At 43.7% G+C, this 24,709-nt stretch overlaps 1 protein-coding gene across 1 annotated transcript in view; it reads left to right on the plus strand.

The window, feature by feature from the left end:
* Positions 1-1,880: 1,880 nt before the first annotated feature.
* The window catches only part of STARD3 (StAR related lipid transfer domain containing 3), a 31,571-nt gene continuing 8,742 nt past the window's right edge, over positions 1,881-24,709 (plus strand). The window contains exons 1-10 of the mRNA XM_033918715.1: positions 1,881-2,229; positions 5,298-5,375; positions 5,820-5,897; positions 6,127-6,180; positions 7,330-7,447; positions 8,352-8,450; positions 8,540-8,595; positions 9,293-9,385; positions 9,836-9,898; positions 10,875-10,970. Of these exons, the coding sequence (XP_033774606.1) occupies positions 2,038-2,229; positions 5,298-5,375; positions 5,820-5,897; positions 6,127-6,180; positions 7,330-7,447; positions 8,352-8,450; positions 8,540-8,595; positions 9,293-9,385; positions 9,836-9,898; positions 10,875-10,970 (927 nt within the window). The 5' untranslated portion in view covers positions 1,881-2,037. The remainder of the gene's footprint in view (positions 2,230-5,297; positions 5,376-5,819; positions 5,898-6,126; positions 6,181-7,329; positions 7,448-8,351; positions 8,451-8,539; positions 8,596-9,292; positions 9,386-9,835; positions 9,899-10,874; positions 10,971-24,709) is intronic.

Genomic DNA, 24,709 nt, shown 5'->3' on the forward strand with positions numbered 1-24,709 from the left:
AGACCACAAAGGGGAGGGAGGGAAGAGATGCCAGACTGTGGGAAGGAGAGGCTAAAGATCCCAAACCATAGGAGGGAGAAAGGGGGAAGACATGTCAGACCACAGGAGAGGGAAAGAGATGGTACATAGGGATGGAGGGGAGAGAGAGAGGGAGGACATGGTGCATAGGGATGGGGAAGGGAAGAGAGATGGAAGAAATGTTTATAGATAGATGGGAATAGGGGAGAAGATGGCACATGTGGATGGTGGGGAAGGGCAGAGAGAGGGAAGAGATAGTGTGCATGGATAGATGGAAAGGGAAGACATGGAGGAAGCAGAAAAATGGAAGAAAGTTAAATATTAAAAGTTAATGCCAAAAATGGATGTAGGGCAGAACAGCAAATAGATAAGAAGGCCTTGGAAACAGAGTTCCAGACAGAAGGAAGTACAACCAGAGACTGGAAAGAGATGAGTAGAAAAATAAAAATCACCAGAAAACAAAGGTAGGAAAAGAGATTTTATTTTCAATTTATTGATTGAAATGTGTCCGTTTTCAGAATCCACAGCATCTCAGATTCCCAATTTTTGGACTGTTTTCGGATCCTTTATTTCTTTTCTAAATCGGCAGACTATCAAGAAATGCAGTATAAAATATTACATAGAGCTTATCTCACTAGGCATAGAGGGGCACAGATTGGGTTGTGGAGTGGCGATCTTTGTGTCAAGTGCAAATGCAAGCCTGGAACCTATCTCCACTCATTTCTGGAGTGCACTGAGATTTCTCTCTGGTAGGAGCTCTCGGGCCTTCTTGATTCTGTTCTCCACAGACCCATAGAGTGGGATTATGGCACCCTCTTTCTGGGCTTTCAGGGATTACTATGGGGGCAAGGCCTCTCTCCCTCTCAATGTGGATTCCTGTACAATGCCACATTGGTGACGAGAAAACTGATTCTGACCTACTGGGCGTCTGAGGACTCCCCACTCACTGCTCAATGGAGCGGCAAGTTGAGAGAGATGGCACAATTTGAGATTCATTCTTATGATAAATCTCCTAAACTGGACATGAGGCATTGTTGCATTAAGGGGGAGCTTGTTGGACCTCTTTCCTCCATGAGGACCAACTGTATACCTCCTTGCGTTTGCTCTCCTGGACTCTTTGGTTGTGGTGTTTTTGCTTCCCTATCTGTACTCCAAGGGTGGGTGGGGGTGGGTTCTGTATGGGTGGTATGCTTGGGATGTCTGTTGTGGTGGATGTAGTGTGGCTGTTGTGTGTGTGTGTGGAGTGGGGTGTGTGGATTAGATTGTTTGATTGTGGATTAGAGGGTAAACCCAGTTTTGAAAAAAGTTATGGCGGATGGCCTAGTTTGGCTTTGTACTTGTGAGGCAGGGGTGATCTGCTGTTTCTGCTTATGATGGACCTTGACATGTATCCACATGGCCTCTCTTTTCCCTTTGGGGAGACTTCCTATTTGTTCTTTCATCTTGTTATTTCTGTTCCTCCTGTATTGCCATTTTGATGTGTGTACTTCTTTGTATGGGCCGTTTGCCATTCTCAATTAAAATATATTTTTTTTTAAAAAATAAACATTATAACATTTGATGTTGTTACAATCATCTTTGTTCCAATAATGATTCAGGTTACTAATGAGCTGCATGCAACTGGCTGCAGTTCTTCAGATCAGGTTTGTCAGGGCCTGATTTAACAAAGGCGGGACTACAAGTCCCTGCATGCACTAGGGTGATTCCGGGCCCCGATCAACCCGTCTGCAAAATAAACTTAGGCACTGGAGGCAAGGAGCGATCTTGAGGAGTTGGGGGTTCGGAGCCTTCTCCCTGGTGCCCATTCTCCTACTGTCCACTTGCCGGAACCTAAAAGGAAGCCTTCGTGCCTTTTTCGCTCCTCCCTAACATCACGAGACAGTTGCTCCCCCCCGATGGGCGGAGTCGACTGTTTTGTTTCCGGATCCTGTCGAACCCGGAAGAAGGAAGTGGCGGCGGGGAACAGGGAAGCGAGGCGAGTGGGGCTGCTGTCAAAGCAGCGCTGGAACCGGAGGCAGGATGAGTAAATCTCCGGGGGACCTGGAGCGCAGCCTCACAGCCATCAGCTCCCTCTCTCACAGCCAGGCCTTTACGTCCCATTATCTCCCGGCTTCCCGGAGGAAGCTAATTTCGGATGTGCGCCGCACCTTCTGCCTCTTCGTCACCTTCGACCTGCTCTTTGTGTCCCTGCTCTGGATCATTGAGCTGAATGTGAGTCCGCTAACGGGTGAAAGGGGCCAGGTGATCGGGGAGGGGGGGCTCTTCAGTCACAGCCCGATCAAGCTCTAGCTAATCTGGTGTTCAGTCCAGCCCCAATGGTGCACCAGTTGCTTGTTATCTGCCCTCATGTAATTCTAGATTGCTCTTTGTTCGCCCAACGCTTCTGTTGGGGAAGGGTAAAACACGGACCTCGCAGATCTGAACCGCAGGTCCTTAAAAATCTTCATTTATTGACAGCTGAGGTTTCATATTTCATGTGTGCAGGTCCGCGTTTTAGCCCCTCACTCCACCGCTGGATCTGTTGCCGTTTCTAACCCCACGGATCTTCTCCCTCCCTATGCTGAGACTAAAAGTGGTACGAATCTCAGGGCAAAAGTTTTGCCACTTTTAGTCTCAGCATAGGGAGAGAGAAGATCCGTGGGGTTAGAAACGGCAACAGATACAGCGGTGGAATGAGGGGCTGTCAATAAATGAAGATTTTTAAGGATCTGCGAGGTCCACGTTTTACCCCTTCCCGGGAGAGGGTAAAACGAGGATCTCGGGATCCAAAACACCCCCCCTGAAAAAGTAAGCTGCCGTGGTGTGGGGTCTGCAGGAATCATCGTTTTAACTCCCGTGGACTTCACAAATCTCACTCACCCCACAGATCCTCCTCGTTTTAACTCCCACGGACCTCATGGATCCTGGTCACAGAAAACATCAACTATGATCTTTTGTTCAACACAGCATAGGGAGAGAGAAGATCTGTGGGGTTAGAAACGGCAACAGATACAGCAGTGGAATGAGGGGCTGTCAATAAATGAAGATTTTTAAGGATCTGCGAGGTCCACGTTTTACCCCTTCCCGGGAGAGGGTAAAACGAGGATCTCGGGATCCAAAACACCCCCCCCTGAAAAAGTAAGCTGCCGTGGTGTGGGGTCTGCAGGAATCATCGTTTTAACTCCCGAGGACTTCACAAATCTCACTCACCCCACAGATCCTCCTCGTTTTAACTCCCACGGACCTCATGGATCCTGGTCACAGAAAACATCAACTATGATCTTTTGTTCAACACAGCATAGGGAGAGAGAAGATCTGTGGGGTTAGAAACGGCAACAGATACAACGGTGGAATGAGGGGCTAAAATGCGGACCTGCACACATGAAATATGAAACCTCAGCTATCAATAAATGAAGATTTTTAAGGATCTGCGAGGTCCGTGTTTTACCCCTCCCCGTGAATTGATCATATTTTGAATGATGATAGAGAAGCCAGAGTGCCGTATTTTGTATGACCTGAAGACGGCGAAGTTGAGGAAACTGAGGAAATCCAATTAATAGAGAATTACAATAATATAGCCTCGATATAACCAGAGAATGTAGAAGAATCCTAAGTGAGTTTTGGTTTAGCAGCAACCTAACAGAACGAAGCTGACAAAGCTGTAAGGAGGAAAAAACATTAAAGATGTGCAAGTGAAATGATAATGAATTGTCTATAACAACACCAAGGATCTTAATTGAGGAGGAATACAACTGAGTGGTACCTTTCAATCTAAAACTTGGAAGGTTTGGCTTATATTGTGTTGAACAAAAGATCATAGTTGATGTTTTCTGTGACCAGGATCCGTGGGAGTTAAAACGAGGAGGATCTGTGGGGTGAGTGGGACCTGTGAAGTCCACGGGAGTTAAAATGAGGAGGAGCTGTGGGGTGAGTGGGATCTGTGAAGTCCACGGGAGTTAAAACGATGATTCCTGCAGATCCCACACCACGGCAGTTTACTTTTTCAGGGGGGGTGTTTTGGATCTGCGGGATCCTCGTTTTATCCTCTCTCTCATATCACCCCTTTACTCAAAACTGCTCCCGATTGCTTACATGGTACCATTCAAATATAACGTCCTTACCTTCCGGATCCAGTCTTCCGGGCTTCCTTGTCTAATCTTTGATCTTCCTCCTAACATCTACTGTCTGTGCCATTCTTTATGTTTCTGGATATTAATCGGGATTCTAGTTTTTCAGTTATGGCTCCTGGAACTCTCTACCACTTTATTTAAGGTCAGAAAAATCTCTCAAGGCCTTCAAGTAAACATGAATACTTTGATGCTTTTCCCTCTTCTTACCCTTATTTTCCTTCTTGGGTTTTTTTTCCCCTATAAGCACTGTAAGCCATACTTTCCTCTGTCAACTTATTTGTGTTCAGTTTGTTCACTTGTCTTGGTGCCCCTGCCATGTTTGTCTTTTTTAATATTAACCCATTATTTTTATTCTTGTACACCACTTTGGCTTAACTTTTTTTTTTGTTAAAAATTGCAGTATAGCAAATAAAATAACTGTAACTATAACTCACCCCTGCAGACCTCAGAGAGTCTCATTTTACCCCCCCCCCCCTCATGCGGATTCAGATACCAATTTGCTGGATCTGTGGGGTTCATGGGAAGGGGGTAAGAGGATGATCCATGGGGTGAGTGGGATCCATGAGATCTGTGGGAGTTAATATGAGGATCACTATGGACCCCACACCACGGGCGCTTTCTTTTTAAGGCAATGCACTTTGGATCCATAGGATCCGTCAGGTCTACAGGATCCTCATTTTATCCTCACCCCTTTCATTGCTGTGAAGTTTTTGTAATGTTGATTTTGTGTTATGCATGTTTTATATGTAAACTGTGTACATCTAGATGGTATATATATTTTAAAAATAAATAAGGCTGAGAACTGGCCTGACAGTGTTTCTTGCTTCTGGTGGGTGTATGTTGGGGGTTGAGTGAAGTCCAGAGGCTTTTGGATGTGAAAAAGGTTTGCTTTGCAAATCCGTATATGATCAACTGGCTCAGCCCCTGTGGATTCCTGGCATGGTTTTCTGTTTCTAAGTTGAAGGGGACTGTGATCTCCCCCTCTCCCTCCTGAGTAGGAGGCAGGGAGCATCAGATGTATAGCATACTTTTTATGTGCACTCATTTTGTAGAATAAATTATTTTACCAAAACCAGCCTGGGGCATTCTTTTCAGCCTAAGCATAATTTTGAAGCAATTCTAGAGAATTATTTCTGTCTGCTTACACTTTCTGCTTTTATGTCCCAACAGACGAACAGTGGCATTGAGAAGAACCTGAAAAATGAAGTAATTGAATACAAGTTTACAACTTCCTTTTTTGATATATTTGTAAGTACTACAGGATATCATATTGTCAGACTTTTTCAATTTTGATTACAAAAGAACATAAGCATTACTATGCTGGGACAGACCAAAAGGCCATCAAACCCAATATCCTGTTTCCAACAGTGGCAAAGGGGGTCACAAGTACCTGACAAGATCCAAAAACAGTAAAACAGATTTTATGCTGCTTATCCTAGAAATAAACCGTGGATTTTCTCAAGTCCATCTTTAAGAAATTATCCAAACTTAAGCTAACTGCTTTTATCACATTCTTTTGCAAAAATATCAGAGTTTAATTTCTCTTTGAAGAAATATTTTCTCCAATTTGTTTTAAATTTATGACTTAGTAGCTTTATTTCATGCTGTCTAGTTCTTGTGTTCTTGGAAAGAGTAAACAAGCGATTCACATCTACCTGTTCTACTCTTTCTTTTTCTCTACATGTTACTAAGCTCCTGGCATTTTTCCGCTTTTTTGTCCTGCTACTGGGATATGCAGTTTTACGACTTCGTCATTGGTGGGTTATAGCAGTAAGTACCTTTTCTGTTTACTTCCATAGCAGGATTAGCTTAAACTTGTTTATTAATTGAAATCAAGGGCCTTCCCCTTACGTTTCTGTCAGCAGGGTGATCTCAGTCTTAATGACTCCTCTCACCACATACACAACCTCATGGTTGTGGGTATGCTGAGTCGCTCAGATTGAGGCAGTATCACTGAGTTGTACTTGCTTGTACCTCATTGGCCATTTCTGGTTTACAGATCACAACTCTGGTGAGCAGTGTCTTCCTTATTGTGAAAGTGATTATGTCTGAGGTGAGTGCTTTCTATATTATTTACTGAAATAGTTTGTAAGCTTTTAGACTGAATGGATTTTGGAGGTTTGCCTCTGAATTTGATGTTTCAAATATTTCAAAAATGAGATTTCGTAAAAAAAAACAACCCAAACCTCTAGAATATGCCTTTTTAGCTCTCTGCTCTAAAAAGAGATTAAAGAAATAGTTACTGTGGCAAAGGGCACTGGAGTGCAGCCACGTTCTGGCAGTGGCAGTGACAGTGGGAGGGAGGAGAGGTGGTTGGTATTGAAACTTAATGGAATGTCAGCATTAGGCATATACTTAGCTGAGTACTCAAAGTTTGCTTAACCTTGTAGTGCCTTGGAATTGGCAGTACTATAGTGAGGCATTTACCCAGTGGGAAACAAAGAAATAATACTGCCCCAAAGCCTGGACCCCAGGGAGATTGGGAATTTTCCCATGGACAGATTAGTGGGCATCGGGAATTGAATTGTGGTTTTCAGGGTTAGAGGCCTATGATGTAAGGGCTACATATACAATTGTCTAATATACCAATATACAAACAAACCTTTTCCAGAGAAGGGAAGGTGGTAAAACTAGAAGACATGAATTTAGATTTCAGGTGGGCCGACTCAGGAATAATGTCAGGAAGTGCTTTTTCACAGAGAGGGTTGTAGATTCCTGGAATGCCCTCCATTGGTAGAGATGAAAATGGTAACAGAATTAAAAAGATACATGGAATAAACACAAAGGAATCCTGTATGGAAGCCATAGGACCAAAGAAGCTTAGCAGTCATTAGATGGCAAAGACAATGCTGGCCCTGATGTTGGCTGGTCAGATTTAGCTTCAGATAGGCCAGTTCCAAGCAGATCTGATTGTGGCTTGGATGGGCTGGAGTGGGGCTTTGATGATAGCTTCAGTAGTTGGAGAACAAGGCTAGAGCTGGGCAGATTTCTTTGGTTTGTGCCCTGAAAATGGCATGGACAATCACGATCAAGTAAGCATATGTGGTATCACATCATACCTTATGCTATCAGTCTATCTTGTTGGGCAGACTGGATGGACCATATAGGTCTTTATCTACTGTCATCTATTATGTTATTATGACTATGGCTGATTGTAATCCTAGTCAATGTTTATGGACACTTTGTGTATTTATTTCTCCAGCTTCTGTCCAAAGGAGCATTTGGCTACCTCCTTCCCATTGTGTCCTTCGTTCTTGCGTGGCTGGAAACATGGTTCCTGGATTTTAAGGTCTTACCTCAGGAGACTGAGGAAGAGAGATGTGAGTGGTAGTGTGGGAGGGATTGCTGTACACATGTGGCACCTTCAGTGTGTCCCCAGTGTTGTGATTTCTTGTGATGTACAGGGCCATGAGTTGCACTGTCTATTCTGACCTGAATGATCCTGAAGTTGTAACTTACTGCAAAATTTTATCTAGAGATTCTCTTAATAGTGATCATCATAAGATGCTGCAGAGAGCTGACAGATATTATTCTTTGCTTAGCTATTTCCTTCTGCTCTTTTGGGCTTCCAGCTCAATTAAAAGGAGTTTTCATTAACAATTAGGAGGGGGATTTTTTTCCAGATCTGTCCTAGCTTACTAAGTCCAATCACCGCAGCAATAGTTCTCAGCTTTGGCATTGGAGGAGGAACTATAGATCAGGACTCTTTCTGGGATCTTATACTTATAGGCTCTAAATTTAGGGCTCCTTTTACAAAGGTGCGCTAGGGCCTTAACCTGTGGAATAGCGCACGCTAAATTGCTGTGTGCGCTAGCCGCTACCGCCTCCTTTTGAGCAGGCGGTAGATTTTTGGCTAGCGCGCTACTCCGGTGCGTGTGTTAAAAACGCTAGCGCACCTTTGTAACAGGAGCCCTTAGTCACTTGATGTTGTCACGTCATCTTTAAGCAAATCACTGCGACCCTCCACAGCATCCTCAGCCTTGCCTGGTTCAGGAAGTCAAATATCTTATTTGAAAATTAAACCCAGGTCCTGCACACAACAGCAGCATAGCCAGCGAAATAGCCCTTGCTGATTTATTTTAAGTTTCAAATACATTTGATGGTGTTATCTTATCTCACCTGATATCTCCTACAGCGTGCTGAAGCATTACAGCCTTTCCATGGGAAGACCTGCCTTTGGTGATACTATACAAGGAGGTAATGCTGTTACCCTTTTCTTTGTAGGGTATCTGGCTGCACAGGCTGCAGCCATTCACCCATCTATCCTGTATCCCAGAGCACTCTCTGATGGACAGTTCTACTCTCCCCCAGAATCCTTTGCAGGTGAGTTGCATTCTCTGTTGTATACCTTACATTGATAACACTTTCCATTTGTCTGGCCCATAACATTCTGATTTTTGCAATGGTTTTAGGCTCGGATAATGAATCTGATGATGAGGGGATAGGAAGAAAAATGCTCAGTGCTCAGGTAAACTTGAAACTCTGTATTAAGCTTTTGACTCTTATCTTACCCCCTGGAATCTTATCTGTGAAGTTGTGGGTAGGGCTGAGCAGATATGGGTGGCTATGGTTATAAACAAAATAATTTGGTTAAATTGCTAGGTTTGTTATGACTTCCTGTGACTGGATATTTGGAAAAATTTATTGTGCCTGGTAGAGATATAGCAGCGGATTTTAGTGTATTAGTGGCTGATTATGTTTCTGAAGCCTTGTTACCGCTGCAAAAGTTAATAAAAACCTCAAAATTTTAAGAGAACAAGCATTCTGTTTATAAAGTGGTAACCTACTTAGGTTTGGTGCTCTCTTACTCAGAAATGGGGAAGCTTTATGCGATAGCACTAGAGGAGTTACCACTTTATAAACAGAATGCTTGTTCTCTTAAAATTTTGAGGTTTTTATTAACTTTTGCAGCGGTAACAAGGCTTCAGAAACATAATCAGCCACTAATACACTAAAATCCGCTGCTATATCTCTACCAGGCACAATAAATTTTTCCAAATATCCAGTCACAGGAAGTCATAACAAACCTAGCAATTTAACCAAATTATTTTGTTTATAACCATAGCCACCCATATCTGCTCAGCCCTACCCACAACTTCACAGTACTGCTAGCCACTGACAAGTGTTTATTGCATACAAGAGTAAAGAATTGTGCTTTGTTCCAGGAGAAGGAATACATCCAACAGGGAAAGGAAGCCATGGAAGTATTAGATCAGATCCTAGCCCAAGAAGCAAACTGGAAATTCGAGAAGAGTAATGTAAGGCTTTCTTTATTCTTTTTTTTATTATATTAATTTTTTTAAAGTTACAAGATAGACAAAAATTTACATAATTTTAACTAAACAGTTCTTAAGAATAATGGCAACACTAAAGTAGTCCATTTTATGGGGCGATAAGGAGACAAAAGAAAAGGAATAAATTCCAAAGAATATAAGTGCCAATAATACTCATATCAAAAGAAATCACTTTGGGGAGAAGACTGGCAGGAGTTCTCAGGACCTACTCTGAGGATAAGGAGACAGTAGAGACCATTATTGTAAACCACAAAGAGGTCTGTGTCGGTAATTTTTCTGAATTCTGAGCCTAGTAGAGGAATGGTTAGCTTAGGCATGGGGGTGGGGGAGGGAAGCTATTGGCATGCAGTTATGTTACAAGAGAGTGAGGGATGTCCTGGTCTGTATTAATATTTTTGTATTTTTTTGGCTTAGGATGTCGGAGATAAAGTTTACACCATAGAAGTACCTTTCCATGGCAAGACCTTTATCTTAAAAGTAAGACGAGGGGGAGCCATGATGTCCTGTATGTTGGGGGAGGGGGGTGTTTATATAGACTGTCTCACAGGTTTCAGTGTTGGGGAGATTTTGCATGCACAGAAATGGTGATTGTGGGAATCCCATGGAACCCCTGGGGGAGATGGAAGAAATTGTGGTGGGAGTCCCACAGGAGTGTAGTCAAAAATCTCCGACTGCAGAATGAGGTGTCAAATGTGTGGAGAGAAGCAGCTGGAACGCCAGACTGAGGTTTGGAACATTCAAACATCCAAAAGAAAACGCAGGAGGCTGTGTACGAGTATTTATTTATTTATTTTAAGAATTTCTGTACCGACTAAAGCCTAAACAGTTTACATGGTATTACATACATAAATTTGTAAAACAAAATAAAAATATGTAAACACGAATGAGCAAATCCTTAGAAAATCAGTAAATAATTGCATCAGCTCCCATGGATACAGATGGGGAAGGAATGGATCCTAGCAAGTATGGGTCAGATTCTGTTGAGGATGGGTGAAGTTTCTATCCACATGTGTTTGGAATCTGTCTAGCCCCACACTTAGTTATTCTTTGTTTACATTAGTGAGCTGCAGTATATTCAGCAATGACCTGAGAAATCTTCTATTTTTGTGTTTCTGGTTTGTATGGCATACAATTATTTTTTTTTAAACGGGGACATTTTTAAAACTGTGATACACCCCTAATTACTTAGGGGTGTATCACACCTCTAACAGGCAGCGAGCACAGTTTTTCAAATGGTTGAGTCAAGCTGGTGGCCAGAACTCCATCAATCCCTGAGGACCAAGTTGTTCTTGAGCAGCGCATAGTTCTGCTCTTTAAGGCTCATCCACAATTCATAGGTTACTTGGGACTCCAGAGGAAAACCCCTTTTTTAAAATGGTATGACTGAATCATTCCCTTGATAGAGAGATCACCTTTCTCATTTCTGCCTTGATTTTTTTGTACCCATTCACAGGCTCTTGTACAGTGTCCTGCAGAGCTAGTCTATCAGGAAGTCATTCTTCAGCCTGAGAAGATTGTACTGTGGAACAGCACGATCACAGCATGCCAGGTACCTTTAACCTCAATGCCCTGCTTCTGAGTGGAGGGGTAACCCTTTCTCTCGTTCCATTGAGGCTTTGCTTATCCGACTACCAGCCATCCACTGGTCACTCTTGCAATCCTGACAACAATGTACAAAGTTCTAGAAACCTACTATATACTTTCTGAGCTATTATTCCGTACTGTCCCTCCAATGCCCTCTGGTCTTCCCAAGCAAGCTTACCACTGTAGCTGTCCCTTCATTTTGGCAATTTAGTTATGATTTTGTCTGTACTAGGATTTTTAATGTCGCTGGTCTTACTTTATGGAACACCTTACCTACCCACCTCAAAATTTAACAGTCCTTAACAAATGTCAAGGCTAATTTTAAAAACTTTATTTACTGACTCTTTTTTTCCCTGAACTAGCTCAGCTGGAGTAGACTGGTTGAAGGCCGTGCCGACTTTGGCGACTGACTTTTAGCTGTTATTTAAGATGTGGCTTCTTTCTTTTTCTCCCTCTTTTTTGTTTTATCTTTCCTATATTATAATGGTGTTCTTTTCTTTTTTCATTTATGGTTTTTAATATTGCGCACTGCTTAGAAAGTCTCACTTATAGGCTTTTTTAATGAAATTAAAACTTCAAACTTAATTGAAGGGTGTCACACAAAAACCTAATAAGTCCATTTTAGGGTCAAATCCTAGCCACCCTCTCCTGATGGGGCAGGGTAGAAATATAGTAATGGGGGTACATTGAAGGTGAAAGGGAATGGAGTGCTGAGGAAAGAATGAGATGGGAAATGGAAGAGAAGATGGAAATTTGAGAGGTTGCTGAAAAGTTAAAAGAGAAGGGTAAGAAAGAAGCAGAAAAGATCTAAAAAGGAATGATCAATATGTCAGAGTCATAAGAACGTAATTATAGCCTTACTGGGTCAGACCAATGGTCCATCAAGCCCAGTAGCCCGTTCTCACGGTGGCCAATCTAGGTCACCCAAGATGTAGCAATATTCCATGCTACTGATACAGGGCAAACAATGGCTTCCCTCATGTCTTTCTCAATAACAGACTATGGACTTTTCCTCCAGAAACTTGTCCAAACCTTTCTTAAAACCAGCTACTCTATCCGCTCTTACCACAACCTCTGGCAATGCGTTCCAGAGCTTAACTATTCTCTGAGTGAAATTTTTTTTCCTCCTATTGGTTTTAAAAGTATTTCCCTATAACTTCATCGAGTGTCCCCTAGTCTTTGTAATTTTTGACGGAGTGAAAAATTGATCCACTTGTTGTACAGCACTCAGGATTTTGTAGACTTCAATCATATCTTCAATCAATTCCCTCTTATGCTTTCCTGCTATAACATACCACTCACCTACTACTTACTTTTATCCCTATGCTATATCTATGTTTTTTGCCTTTTGGTTAATTGCTTTGTGACTGGGCTTTCTTCCCCTCCCTACCTCCTTTTTTTAATTATCTCATATTATACTTATACTTATCTGTTTTCTCTAGGAGGTTTTTCTCTTATGCTGTGGTTTTTCTCTGCAGTCAGCCTTTGGTTACCTACACAAGTTTGCAAGTCCTGTTATAAAACTTCTGTTTCACTATGCTCCTTTTGTAGACACTGGAGTGTGTTCCTTTGGGTTTTTTTCTTTTTTCTTTCTTACATGCATTGCTTATATATCTTGCTTCTGATAGCCTTACTGCTTGATATTACTGTACTAAAATTATATGCTAGTGCAGATATGTTATTGAAACATTCATCTTACTTTTTTATGACTGTGTCTAGGTATATTCCTTACATGTTTCTTCTTAGTCATCCCTGTGATGATTAATTGCTTTTGATGTCCTTAATGTGCAAATTTGCAAACTCTATTATAACAGCTTTTGGAGTGTGGTTTCTACTCACACTCATTGCCTATATATTATGTTTTTGATTGGACATAATGCTTGATGTTGCTGAGTTAAAATTATATGCTGGCACAGACCTGTTATTAATGTATACATGCTACTTTTCCCTGATAGTACCTATGTTCATTACTTTTCTATGTTCCTGTTTTGCCACTTTTACGATGATTATCCACTATTGATGTTCTTAACTAGTTCCTCTTTTCCGACGCTGTGGGGAGACTGACTTGTGCTGGTTGGTTTTCCTTTTCTCCTCTCTAACCCACAATGTGTTAGGTTGTTTGTTTTTTTTGTGAGATGTTTTCCCTGCATGGGGAGTGGTAGCATGACTGCAGCTCTATTTTGCTATTCCTGCACAGAGTTGACACCGGAGGAAAATACCCTAGAACCATTGTGATTACTGCTATGGATAATTCTTGTCATTATTGGCACACTTTTCAATGACATTTAATATATCACTGAATGTCGAGGGCCTTAATAATGTTATTAAAAGGAAGAAAACCTGAGCAATTCTTCAATGCAACCTGAGCAGTTCTTCAATGGAAATCAAGCAGAAAAATTAACATCCATGGAAGTGAGCCTTGAAGATGTACGCAGGCAGATAGAAAAACTAAAAACTGACAAATCCCCGGGTCCAGACGGAATCCATCCAAGGGTTCTGAAGGAACTACTGCAGCAAATTTGCAATCTATCCCTAAAAACAGGCGTGAGCCCATCTTTAAAAAGGGATCAAGAGGTGATCCGGGAAACTACAGACCGGTGAGTCTGACCTCAGTTCCGGGGAAAATGGTGGAAGCATTGATAAAAGAAAACATCGATGAACATTTTGAAAGACACGAACTTCTGATAACCAGCCAACATGGTTTCTGCAAGGGGAGATCGTGCCTAACGAACTTATTGCATTTCTTCAAAGGAATTAACAAACGGATGGACAAAGGAGACCCCATAGATATCATATATCTAGATTTCCAAAAAGCCTTTGACAAGGTGCCCCATGAACGCCTACTCCGGAAACTGAAGAACCATGGGGTGGAAGGAGACGTACATAGATGGATCAGAAACTGGTTGGCGGGTATGGAAACGGAGGGTAGGAGTGAAGGGCCACTTTTCGGACTGGAGGAGGGTCACGAGTTTGGTCCCGCAGGGCTCGGTGCTCGGGCCGCTGCTATTTAATATATTCATAAATGATCTAGAAACAGGGACGAAGTGTGAGATAATAAATTTGTGGACGACACCAAACTATTTAGTGGAGCTCAGACTAAAGAGGACTGCGATGAATTGTAAAGGGACTTGAACAAACTAGGGGAATGGGCGACGAGATGGCAGATGAAGTTCAACGTTGAGAAATGTAAAGTATTACATGTGGGAAACAGAAACCCGAGGTACAACTATACGATGGGAGGGACGTTATTAAATGAGAGTACCCAAGAAAGGGACTTGGGGGTAATGGTGGACATGACAATGAAGCCGACGGCACAGTGCGCAGCGGCCGCTAAGAAGGCAAACAGAATGCTAGGCATAATCAAGAAGGGTATTACAATCAGAACGAAAGAAGTTATCCTGCCATTGTATCAGGCGATGGTGCATCCACATCTGGAGTACTGCGTCCAATATTGGTCACAATATCTTAAGAAGGACATGGCGTTACTCAAAAGGGTTCAGAGGAGAGCAATGCGTCTGATAAAGGGGATGGAAAACTTTTCATACGCTGAGAGATTGGAGAAACTGGGTCTCTTTTCCCTGGAGAAGAGGAGACTTAGAGGGAATATGATAGAGACTTACAAGATCATGAAGGGCATAGAGAGAATAGAGAGGGACAGATTCTTCAAACTTTCGAATATAAAAGAACAAGAGGGCATTCAGAAAAGTTTAAAGGGGACAGATTCAAAATGAATGCTAGGAAGTTCTTCTTTACCCAACGTGTGGTGGACATCTGGAATGCGCTTCCAGAGAGCGTAATAGGGCAGAGTACGGTACTGGGGTTCAAGAAAGGATTGGACAATTTCCTTCTGGAAAAGGGGATAGAGGGGTATAGATAGAGGATGAGCAGACTGCTGGGCACGATGGACCTCAGGTCTGACCCAGCAGAGGCATTGCTTATGTTCTTATAATTTTATCCTACCTAAGCTCCTCAGAACCGGACATTATACTACTACAGGAAACCCACCTGAGTGCTATGGAGGCTAATAAAATACGGCTACCACGGGCCCACTTGCCTTACTTTTCTTCTGCGTCAGGAAAAAGAAATGGGGTCCTTACACTAGTCAGAAATAGACCAGATATCACTGTTCTGTCGTCTTCTAATGATGCTAGTGGAAGATGAGTCCAGGTTAATTTGAGTGTTAATAAATGTCCTGTACCTGTTACTAATCTTTATGCTCCAACGTTGGATTGTCCTGAGTTTGGAAAAGGACCTGATTCCTTGTAGTCATGGAGGGTACGAGAGGGGTGAAGTGGGTTTTCAGGTCCAGTGATTCTGTTCCAAGTGAAGTAGGTAGGGATTGGTTCAAAAGCTAAGGCTCTAGTGATCCAGTTTCTCGTGCCAAGTAGATAGAGAAGGAGGAGGGTTACAAGTTTTCCTATGAAGTCGGACATGTTGGTCCTGTGGTTAAAAGGATAGGTTAGAGAAGTGGAGCTAGGTAATTTGCCGGTTGATGGGGAGAGTAGAAGGCTGTATTCTGTGAAAATAGGGGAGCAGACTGGATGTACTATATCTCACTGAACTGGTGAGAGAGATGGACGCGTATTGGGTCGGGGCTGGAAGGAGAATTGGGGTAGCTGGTGGTACGTTGAAGAAAATTTGGGGAGCTGAAAGGCTGGTTCTGCAAGTACTGGTAGGAAAAGGACTGGTGATTGTTGGGACTAACTAGTTAATGGAATAACCAGTTGATAGATTAGCCAGATATTCAGGAACTTGGTTTGGCTTGGCAGAAGACAATACTGGTATAGAGTAAGTTAGCTAAATAAGACAGTATAAGAGGTGTCCAGGGTAACTAGGGGCATGCAGTTGATAATCTGAAGACATGTAAGATAATAGAGTATTGTCGAGGCATGCTGATACATGAGATAGTCATGCAGCTAATTAGCTGTTTAGCTAGTCCGAGCTGCTGGTGAGATCTCCAGGTCAGGGTGGAGCGTTTGAAGGTTGTCGTCAGCAGGAGGCTCCCTCGTCCGCTGAAGGGTCTCGAAGGGTAGGGTCTGGTGGCTGGATGAGAGGTTGGCGTGGAGTTGGGAGGCTACTTTGCGCTAGGCTTAGTCACTTCACAAAGGCGTGCGCTAAGGCACGCGCCTTTGCCATGCACCTTAGCTGGCGCACTGAATGGCTGCGCGCCGTTCAGCTGTTGTAATTTAAGTTCTCCCGGCAGGTACTGGGGGGTGGAACATGCTCACACGCCCGGCCCAGTAGGAAGTAGGCAGCTGGGAGCTTTGGAGGGAGTCGGTCTCGGCGTGGTGGTAAGTCTCGGCGGGTGCGAGGCAGGGCAGCAACAGCTGCAAGATGGCTCCCGCCGCTGTTCAGATCAGTTTAAGTTCTCCCGGCAGGTACTGGGGGGCGGAGCACGCTTACACGCCCGGCCCAGTAGGAAGTAGGCGGAACCGTTGGCCGTGCTCTTCAATCTCTCACTACGCACGGGGAAAGTTCCGTTAGACTGGAAAACAGCCAACGTCATTCCTCTGCATAAAAAGGGTTGCAAGGCTGAGGCTGCGAACTATAGACCGGTGAGTCTCACTTCAATAGCGTGTAAACTCATGGAAACACTAATTAAGCATAAATTAGATACGGTCTTGAATGAGGGGAATCTCCGGGACCCCAGTCAACATGGATTCACCAAGGGTAGGTCCTGCCAGTCCAATCTTATCAGCTTCTTTGACTGGGTAACAAGAAGGCTGGACTCGGGAGAGTCCTTAGACGTCGTATACCTTGACTTCAGCAAGGCTTTTGACAGCGTCCCACACCGTAGACTGCTGAACAAGATGGAATCGATGGGGTTAGGAGTAACACTAACTGCATGGGTTAAAGATTGGCTAAGTGGCAGACTTCAGAGGGTGATGGTTAACGGTACCCTCTCCAAAACGTCGGAAGTGACCAGCGGAGTGCCACAGGGCTCAGTCCTGGGTCCACTCCTCTTCAACATATTCATTAGGGATTTGACTCAAGGGCTTCAAGGTAAGGTAACCTTATTCGCTCATGATGCCAAACTATGCAATATCATAAACGGCTACAATCTGCAGAATACTATGGAACAGGACCTCCGTACTTTAGAAAGTTGGTCCTCTGTCTGACAGCTGGGCTTCAACGCCAAGAAATGTAAGGTCATGCATCTCTGAAATGGAAATCCATGCAGAACTTACACCTTGAATGGAGAAACTTTGACCAAGACTACAGCAGAACGAGACTTGGGAGTGATCATCAGTGCAGACATGAAGACTGCTACTCAAGTGGAGAAGGCTTCATGTAAGGCACGGCAGATGATGGGTTGTATCAAGAGAAGTTTCGTCAACAGGAAGCCTGAGGTCATGATGCCATTATACAGAGCCATGGTGAGACCTCATCTAGAATACTGTGTGCAATTTTGGAGGCCACATTACCGTAAAGATGTGCTCAGAATTGAGTCGGTTCAGCGGATGGCCACCAGGATGGTCTCGGGGCTAAAGGGTCTCTCGTACGAAGAGAGACTGAACAAATTGCAGCTCTATACTCTCAAGGAGCGTAGGGAGAGGGGAGACATGATTGAGACATTTAAGTACATCACGGGACGGGTCGAGGTGGAAGATGATATCTTTCTTCTCAAAGGACCCTCGAACACAAGAGAACATCCGCTCAAACTCAGGGGAGGGAAGTTTCGTGGAGACGTCAGGAAGTACTTCTTCACGGAACGAGTGATAGAGCATTGGAACAAGCTTCCAGTACAGGTGATCGAGGCCCGCAGTATCCCAGACTTCAAGAATAAATGGGATATCTATGTGGGATCACTGCGAGAGTCATACCAATAAATAGGGTCGCTAGGATATAGACTTAATAGAGCAGGTCAGTAGAGTTAAGGGGGCCAGTAGACTTAAAAGGGGGTCAATGGTATGGGCAGACTTGATGGGCTGTAGCCCTTATCTGTCGTCATCTTTCTATGTTTCTAAGCAGCCGGGAGCTGTGGAGGGAGTCGGTCTCGGCACGGTGGTAAGTCTCGGCGGGTGCGAGGCAGGGCAGCAACGGCTGCAAGATGGCTCCCGCTGCTGTTCAGATCAGTTTAAGTTCTCCCGGCAGGTACTGGGGGGCGGAGCATGCTCACACGCCCGGCCCAGTAGGAAGTAGGCAGCCGGGAGCTGTGGAGGGAGTCGGTCTCGGCGCAGTGGTAAGTCTCAGCGGGTGCGAGGCAGGGCAGCAACACAGGCTGACAACATTCAGTTCATATGCTGAAACATGGATATCATCATTTAAACCTGGCTCTTACTTTATGGCTCACTCCTAGTGTCTCTGTAGGTGTATGGCTCCGGTGTCTCTCTGTGTTTTGGATATTACATGTACTTTTGGCTGCGTGCTGTGCTGCTACTTTCCTCCTTATAGATAGGCATGGGTCTGCCTGCCGTACATTATGTAGATAATATTTTGTGACTCTTTGCATTGGTGCGGCGTGCATGTTTCTTGCCTTGTTAACATTTATTGTACTTTATATACTAAACTCAATAAAAAAGTTTGTGTGCAGAAATTTTTTTAAATTTTTTTTCACAGCATGCTGCCAGGAGAAGCATAGTAATATGTGTTTGGGCCTATGTTTTATTAGACATGTACACACCAGCCTAGCTAATCATTCATCACTGTGAGGCAAAGCAATCCTTTGGTTTTGAGCATGGCGGCCATAATTGAACATGTCAACATCAACAGCAATTGGATACAAGAGGAGAGAGGCAGCCAGTGTTCAGTTTTAAAAGGGGTGATCTGATCAAAAGGGCATGCATTGGTGAGTAGATGGACAGCAGTGGATCGAACTAGTTGTAAACATTTAAAAAATATAAACCAGCATACAGAGTGTTATAGTGGTTAAGGTGAGCGATTTACAAGGGCCAGAAGAAAGACATAAATAGACACAGAAAGGAGTGAGTGCACACAATGAATCCGGTGAAGACTATAAAAGAGGAGTGTGCTACACCATCTATCTGTGATTTTAAATTGATTGTAGAAAAAAATGCCAAGAAACTTGATTGAACATTTGTAAGATAGTGGGTATACGGTAGGTCAAGCATCGGAGGGGATGGAATAGCTAGGGAGAGACTGGGAAAACAAGTGGCCTCGGTACTGAGAAATATGTTTGTTTATTATATACTTAATACCCCGCTGATTGTAAAAAAACAAACAAAAAAAAAACAGTCACAGCGGCTTGCATAAATACAAAATTTAAAGAAAGGAATGCCAAAATTAAAAAGTAAAGTAAAAGCATCCTAAAGGTCCATACAAACTAAAATCATCCATTTTAAAACAATTATTCTAAGCAACTGCTGTTACAATTTCAGTCTCATGCAGGACCCAATCGCATTAGAGAATCCAGAATGCTTTGGACTTACAGCATGGCTCATGAGCATGCAACCCTTGTATGTAAAAGGATCTGTAAGTGGTCATAGCTACACTCCTTCGCTCAAAAGCCTGGAAATCATTTCAACTTTGGTGTTCAGAGGTTTGGGAATAGATAACATCTAACCGTTGGGTCCTGGAGATTATCAGAAAGGGTTACAAGATAGAGTTCATGCACCCTCTTTCCTACTGGTTTGTGGATTCACCTGTAGGCCAGCCAGAGAAGTCAGAAAGAGTCTAGGCAATGTTACAAAGGTTGCTAAATAATCAAGCCATAGAACCAGTTCCTCCAGAACACTCGGGCTCCAGCAGATACTCCATATACTTTGTCATGCCCAAGAAAGGCTCAGAAGAATGGAGGTTCATCCTTGATCTCAAACATGTCAGTGTGGCCCTGAGAGTTCCTCATGGAGACCATTCGGTCCATCATCACAGCGGTGGAGTCGGGAGAGTTTCTGGCCACCATAGATTTGAAGGTAGCTTAACTTCACATCCCTATCTTCCCAGAACACAGAAAGTTCCTCAAATTCCATGTATTGGAGAATCCCTATCAATTCCCAGTGCTTCCTTTTGGGCTGCCAACAGTGCCCCAAACTTTCACCAAGATTATGGTGCTGGTGTCTGATCATCTCTGCAGAGCGGGTTGGCAGGTGCACCCATACTTGGACAATTGGCTCATCAGAGCACCATCCTAAGCAGAAAGAGAAAAGGCAATTATGGAGATGTTGCAGAGTCTAGGATGGATTGTGAACTTTCAAAAGAGCCACCTGGTTCTGACATAGTCTATGGAATATCTGGGGGTCTTATTCAACACGACAGAAGGCCGAGTCTTTCTTTCAAAAATACAAAAATAGAAGCTTCATGGTCAGATTACAGACCTGTTAGTTAAGCCAGAGCCTACTGCATTGCATTACCTTCAAGTCCTTGAATTAATGGCGGCCACAATAAAGGTGATGCTCTGGGCAAAGGTGCTTATGCACCCCCTCCAAGATGCCACCTTGTCTCACTGGTTGCCTTAGAGACTCTCTGCAAGTTCTGCTCCCCTGGACAGTGGCAGCTAAATGCAGCATAATCTGATGGCTCCATCCACAGTCTCTAGTGAAAGGATCCGGATCAATTCATGGATCATCTTGACGACAGATGCCATCTTATTTGGCTGGGAGGCTCATTGCAATGGTCACCCAGTTCAGTGGACTCCGTCGCAGCAGAAGTGGTCTATTAACAGGCCAGAGGACAAAGCAGTCAGTCTTCTCTGACAATGCCACTGCAGTGGCCTATGTCAACAGACAAGAAGGCACAAGGAGCACTCCGCTCTAGCAGGAGGCGAAAGCATTGTTCTGTTGGGCAGAAACACACCTGCAAGCGATCTCTGCAGTGTACGTAGCTGGAGTGGACAATGTTCAAGCGGATATTTTCAGCAGATAGACCTTAGACCCAGGAGAGTGATTATTGTCCATGAAAGCATTTCAGGCCATTGTGAGAAGATGAGGTCGTTCAACGTTCAACCTTATGGTGACTGTAAAGAACAAAAATGCAAATTGGCTCTTCATGTGAAGGTATGAACTTGAAAGTGCAGGGCTAGATGCCCTGGTTCAGTCATGGCCAGTCAGCCTGTAGATCAGGCTACTGTACCTATTCCCCCTTCTGGCCCATGATAGGCCAGGTGATCCGACAAATAATACATCACACAGGAACAGTAATTCTTGTAGCACCAGATTGACTCAAATGCCCGAGGTTCGTGGATCTCATACAACTACAAAAGGAGCAAAGTCTGAGACTCCAGGTGCATCCAGACTTGCTCTAGAAGATCCGGGACGCTTTAGTCTTGCAACATGGCTCTTGAGCATGCAGTGCTAATCCAGAAAGGATACTCTGAAGTAGTCATTGCTATACTCCTTAGAGCCAAAAAGCCAGCAACAGTTCAATGTATGCTAAGGCATGGGATACATTTCAGTGCTGGGGCAGCAGAGAAAAGTTAGAACCGGGCAATGCCTCCATCTCATCAGTACTGACATTCCTTCATGAGGATCATGATAAGAGATTTGCAGTGACGTTCCTTAGAATTCAAATAGCAGGGTTATCATGCTTCTGGGGCCAAGAGAAGAGAGCTTCACTAGCGGTCCACCCAGACATTGTCAGGTTCCTGAAGAGTGCCCTGAGACTTTGGCCCCCAATTTGAGACCTGTTTCCATCCTGGAACCTTAATATAGTTTTACAAAGGCCTCATTCATGGATCTATCAGTCAATGTAGTTATCTTGGTGGCAATTACTTCTCAGAATTGTAAGCTCTGTTGGGCAGAGAGTCATTTCTTAGGATCGCAGTAGTGGGAGTGATCTTGCGTATGGTTCCCTCCTTCCTACTGAAGATTGTTTCAACATTTCATGTCAACCAAGAGGTTAGGTTGGCAGCATTTCACCCCATAGGATCCAAGAAGAAAGACAAAGCCTTAAAAGTTTTGGGCATCGGGAGAGTCCTATTGCATTACCTGGAGGTGACCATTGAGTTTCATCTCTCAAATCATCTATTTGTGTTAAGCAATCAGCCAAGATGGATTCATAGAGCTATATCTTCTGCATAAATCGGGCAAGATGGATTCATAGAGCTATCTGTATCTTCTGCATAAATTAATTGCGGCAAACAGCTGCCTATCTTGTTGAAGACAAATTTGACAAGAGGAGTGACCTTCTCTTGGGTGGAAGCAAGATCAATTTCTCCTGAGGAGATCTGTAGATCAGCGACCTGGTCCTCCCTTCATACTTTCACCAAATTCTGCAGGGTGGACATAGCAGCACAGGAGGAGGCCACTTGTGGGTCCTTGATACTATGTGCAGGTTCATCTTTTCCACCCTAGTTTTAGGACTTCTTAGGTAGGTCCCTGTGGTTCAGCATACCATCCCTACTGCAATGGAAAAAAAGATTAGGTTCTTGCCTTAATAATATGCCTTCACCTCCAAGATCCTGGAAAAAACAGTATTAAACCAATTGCATTCCTTTATCAACAAACAAGTAGCCCTATCTGCCTTCCAATCTGGATTCAGGAAATTCCACAGTACTGAAACTGTCCTTCTCAACATTATCTATGACTGCTGGAAACTCATGGATAAGGGAAATAATGTCCTTCTAGTCTTGCTGGATCTAAGCACAGCGTTTGACACTATTGACCATCCTCACCGCATTGCTTTCTGAAATTGGAATCCGAGACATTGCACTACAATGGGTCACTTCTTTTCTGAATAACAGATTCCAAAGCGTTCTGCTCAATGACATGCTATCAAAACCAAAAACGATCAAATATGATGTTCTGCAGGAGGCTCTGTTATTCCCCCTACTATTCAATTTCTATGTTAGACCCTTTTTAGACATAGCCCGCAAATACAGATTCACTCCTTTGCAAATGACATTTAACTCGCAATCTGGGCGTCATGGGTTTCTCCAAGCGGTAGTACAGTTAAATGTCATTCGCAAAGGAGTGAATCTGTATTTGATATTTACGGGCTATGTCTAAAACAAGTCTAACATAGAAATTGAATAGTAGGGGGAATAACAGAGCCCTCTGCAGAACATCATATTTGATCGTTTTTGGTTTGTCAGTGAGCAGAACACTTTGGAATCTGTTATTCAGAAAAGAGGTGACCCATTGTAGTGCAATGTCTCGGATTCCAATTTCAGAGAGCAATACGGTAAGGATGGTCAATAGTGTCAAACGCTGTGCTTAGATCCAGCAGGACTAGAAGGACATTATTTCCCTTATCCATGAGTTTCCAGCAGTCATAGATAATGTTGAGAAGGACGGTTTCAGTACTGTGGAATTTCCTAAACTACCTCTCGGAAATCAAAACCTGGATGTCCATCAACAAACTATAACTAAACTCCTCCAAGCCGGAACTCCTTTGGATCTGCAAAGAATGCTGTGACTGCGCCCGTCACTCGCTGTGCTGGGCCTTGGCTACTATAACTGCAGAAGACCAAGTGCACAGCCTAGGAATACATAAGAATAGCCTTACTGGGTCAGACCAATGGGCCATCAAACCCAGTAGCCCATTCTCACAGTGGTCAATCTAGGTCACTAGTACCTGGCCAAAATCTAAGGTGTAGCAATATTCCATGCTACCAATAGGGGGCAAACAGTGGCTTCCCTATGTCTTTCTCAATAACAGACTATGGACTTTTCTTCCAGGAACTTGTCCAAACCTTTCTTAAAACCAGCTATGCTGTCTGCTCTTACCACATCCTCTGGCAATGCATTCCAGAGCTTAATTATTCTCTGAGTGAAAATTTTTTTCCTCCTCTTAGTTTTAAAAGTATTTCCATGTAACTTTGAGTGTCCTCTAGTCTTTGTAATTTTTGACAGAGTGAAAAATCGATCCAATTGTACCCGTTCTACTCCACTCAGGATTTTGTAGACTTCAGTCATATCTCCCCTCAGCTGTCTCTTTTCCAAGCTGAGGAGCCCTAACCGTTTTAGTCTTTCTCATACAAGAGGAGTTCCATCCCCTTTACCATCTTGGTCGCTCTTCTTTGAAGCTTTTCTAGTGCCACTATATTTTTCTTGAGATAAGGAGACCAGAATTGAACGCAGTATTCCAGATGAGTTGCACCATGGAGCGATACAGGAGCATTATGACATTCTTAGTCTTGTTAACCTTTTTTTTTTATTGTGAAGCAAACAAACAAATAGAGCAGAAACAGCCAAACAGTCAGTATCCAGGGATAAGGTACAAGGTAGGGCAACAAGGCAGTTCGAATCCCAAAACAAAGCTAATTAAAGGGAACAGAAAAAGGACCAGCACAGGGAGCAGTGAAAGCCCCTACCGCAGAAGAGGAAGGGCCAAATCCCAACAAAGTGCCAGCCACAGAGCAACAAACTAAAAAGAGAAAGAGATGTAAACATTGTCTGCGAGCTTGCTCCCATATTTTGAGTAAACCACCTCCAAAACCCCACTACAGAGAAACAGGAACCCCCAACCCCCCTCCCCCCCCCAGCGACTGGAGAAGTAGAAACAGACCAACTTCATAAAAGGGCAACCTCAGCCAGGACCTGTTCCCAGAGCAACCCATACAACCGATGAGGACCCACCAGACTCCTCCCCGCACTGCGCAACTCCCAGTTTGCCAGCTCTTGGAGGGACCGCTTCCAGTACACTAGCTCCGGGGCCACACCATCCATCCACAGGCAAAGCACTCCCCTCTTGGCTGCCAGAATAGCAACATATAGGAAACGTCAATGGTCCACTCCCAACCCCTGGTCCAGCAGCTCTACATCATGGCCCAAAACCAGAATCCCATAGGACCACTGAACCAGCACC

This window comes from Geotrypetes seraphini, chromosome 13, assembly GCF_902459505.1.
Source record: "Geotrypetes seraphini chromosome 13, aGeoSer1.1, whole genome shotgun sequence".
In the NCBI taxonomy this organism is placed as follows: domain Eukaryota; kingdom Metazoa; phylum Chordata; class Amphibia; order Gymnophiona; family Dermophiidae; genus Geotrypetes; species Geotrypetes seraphini.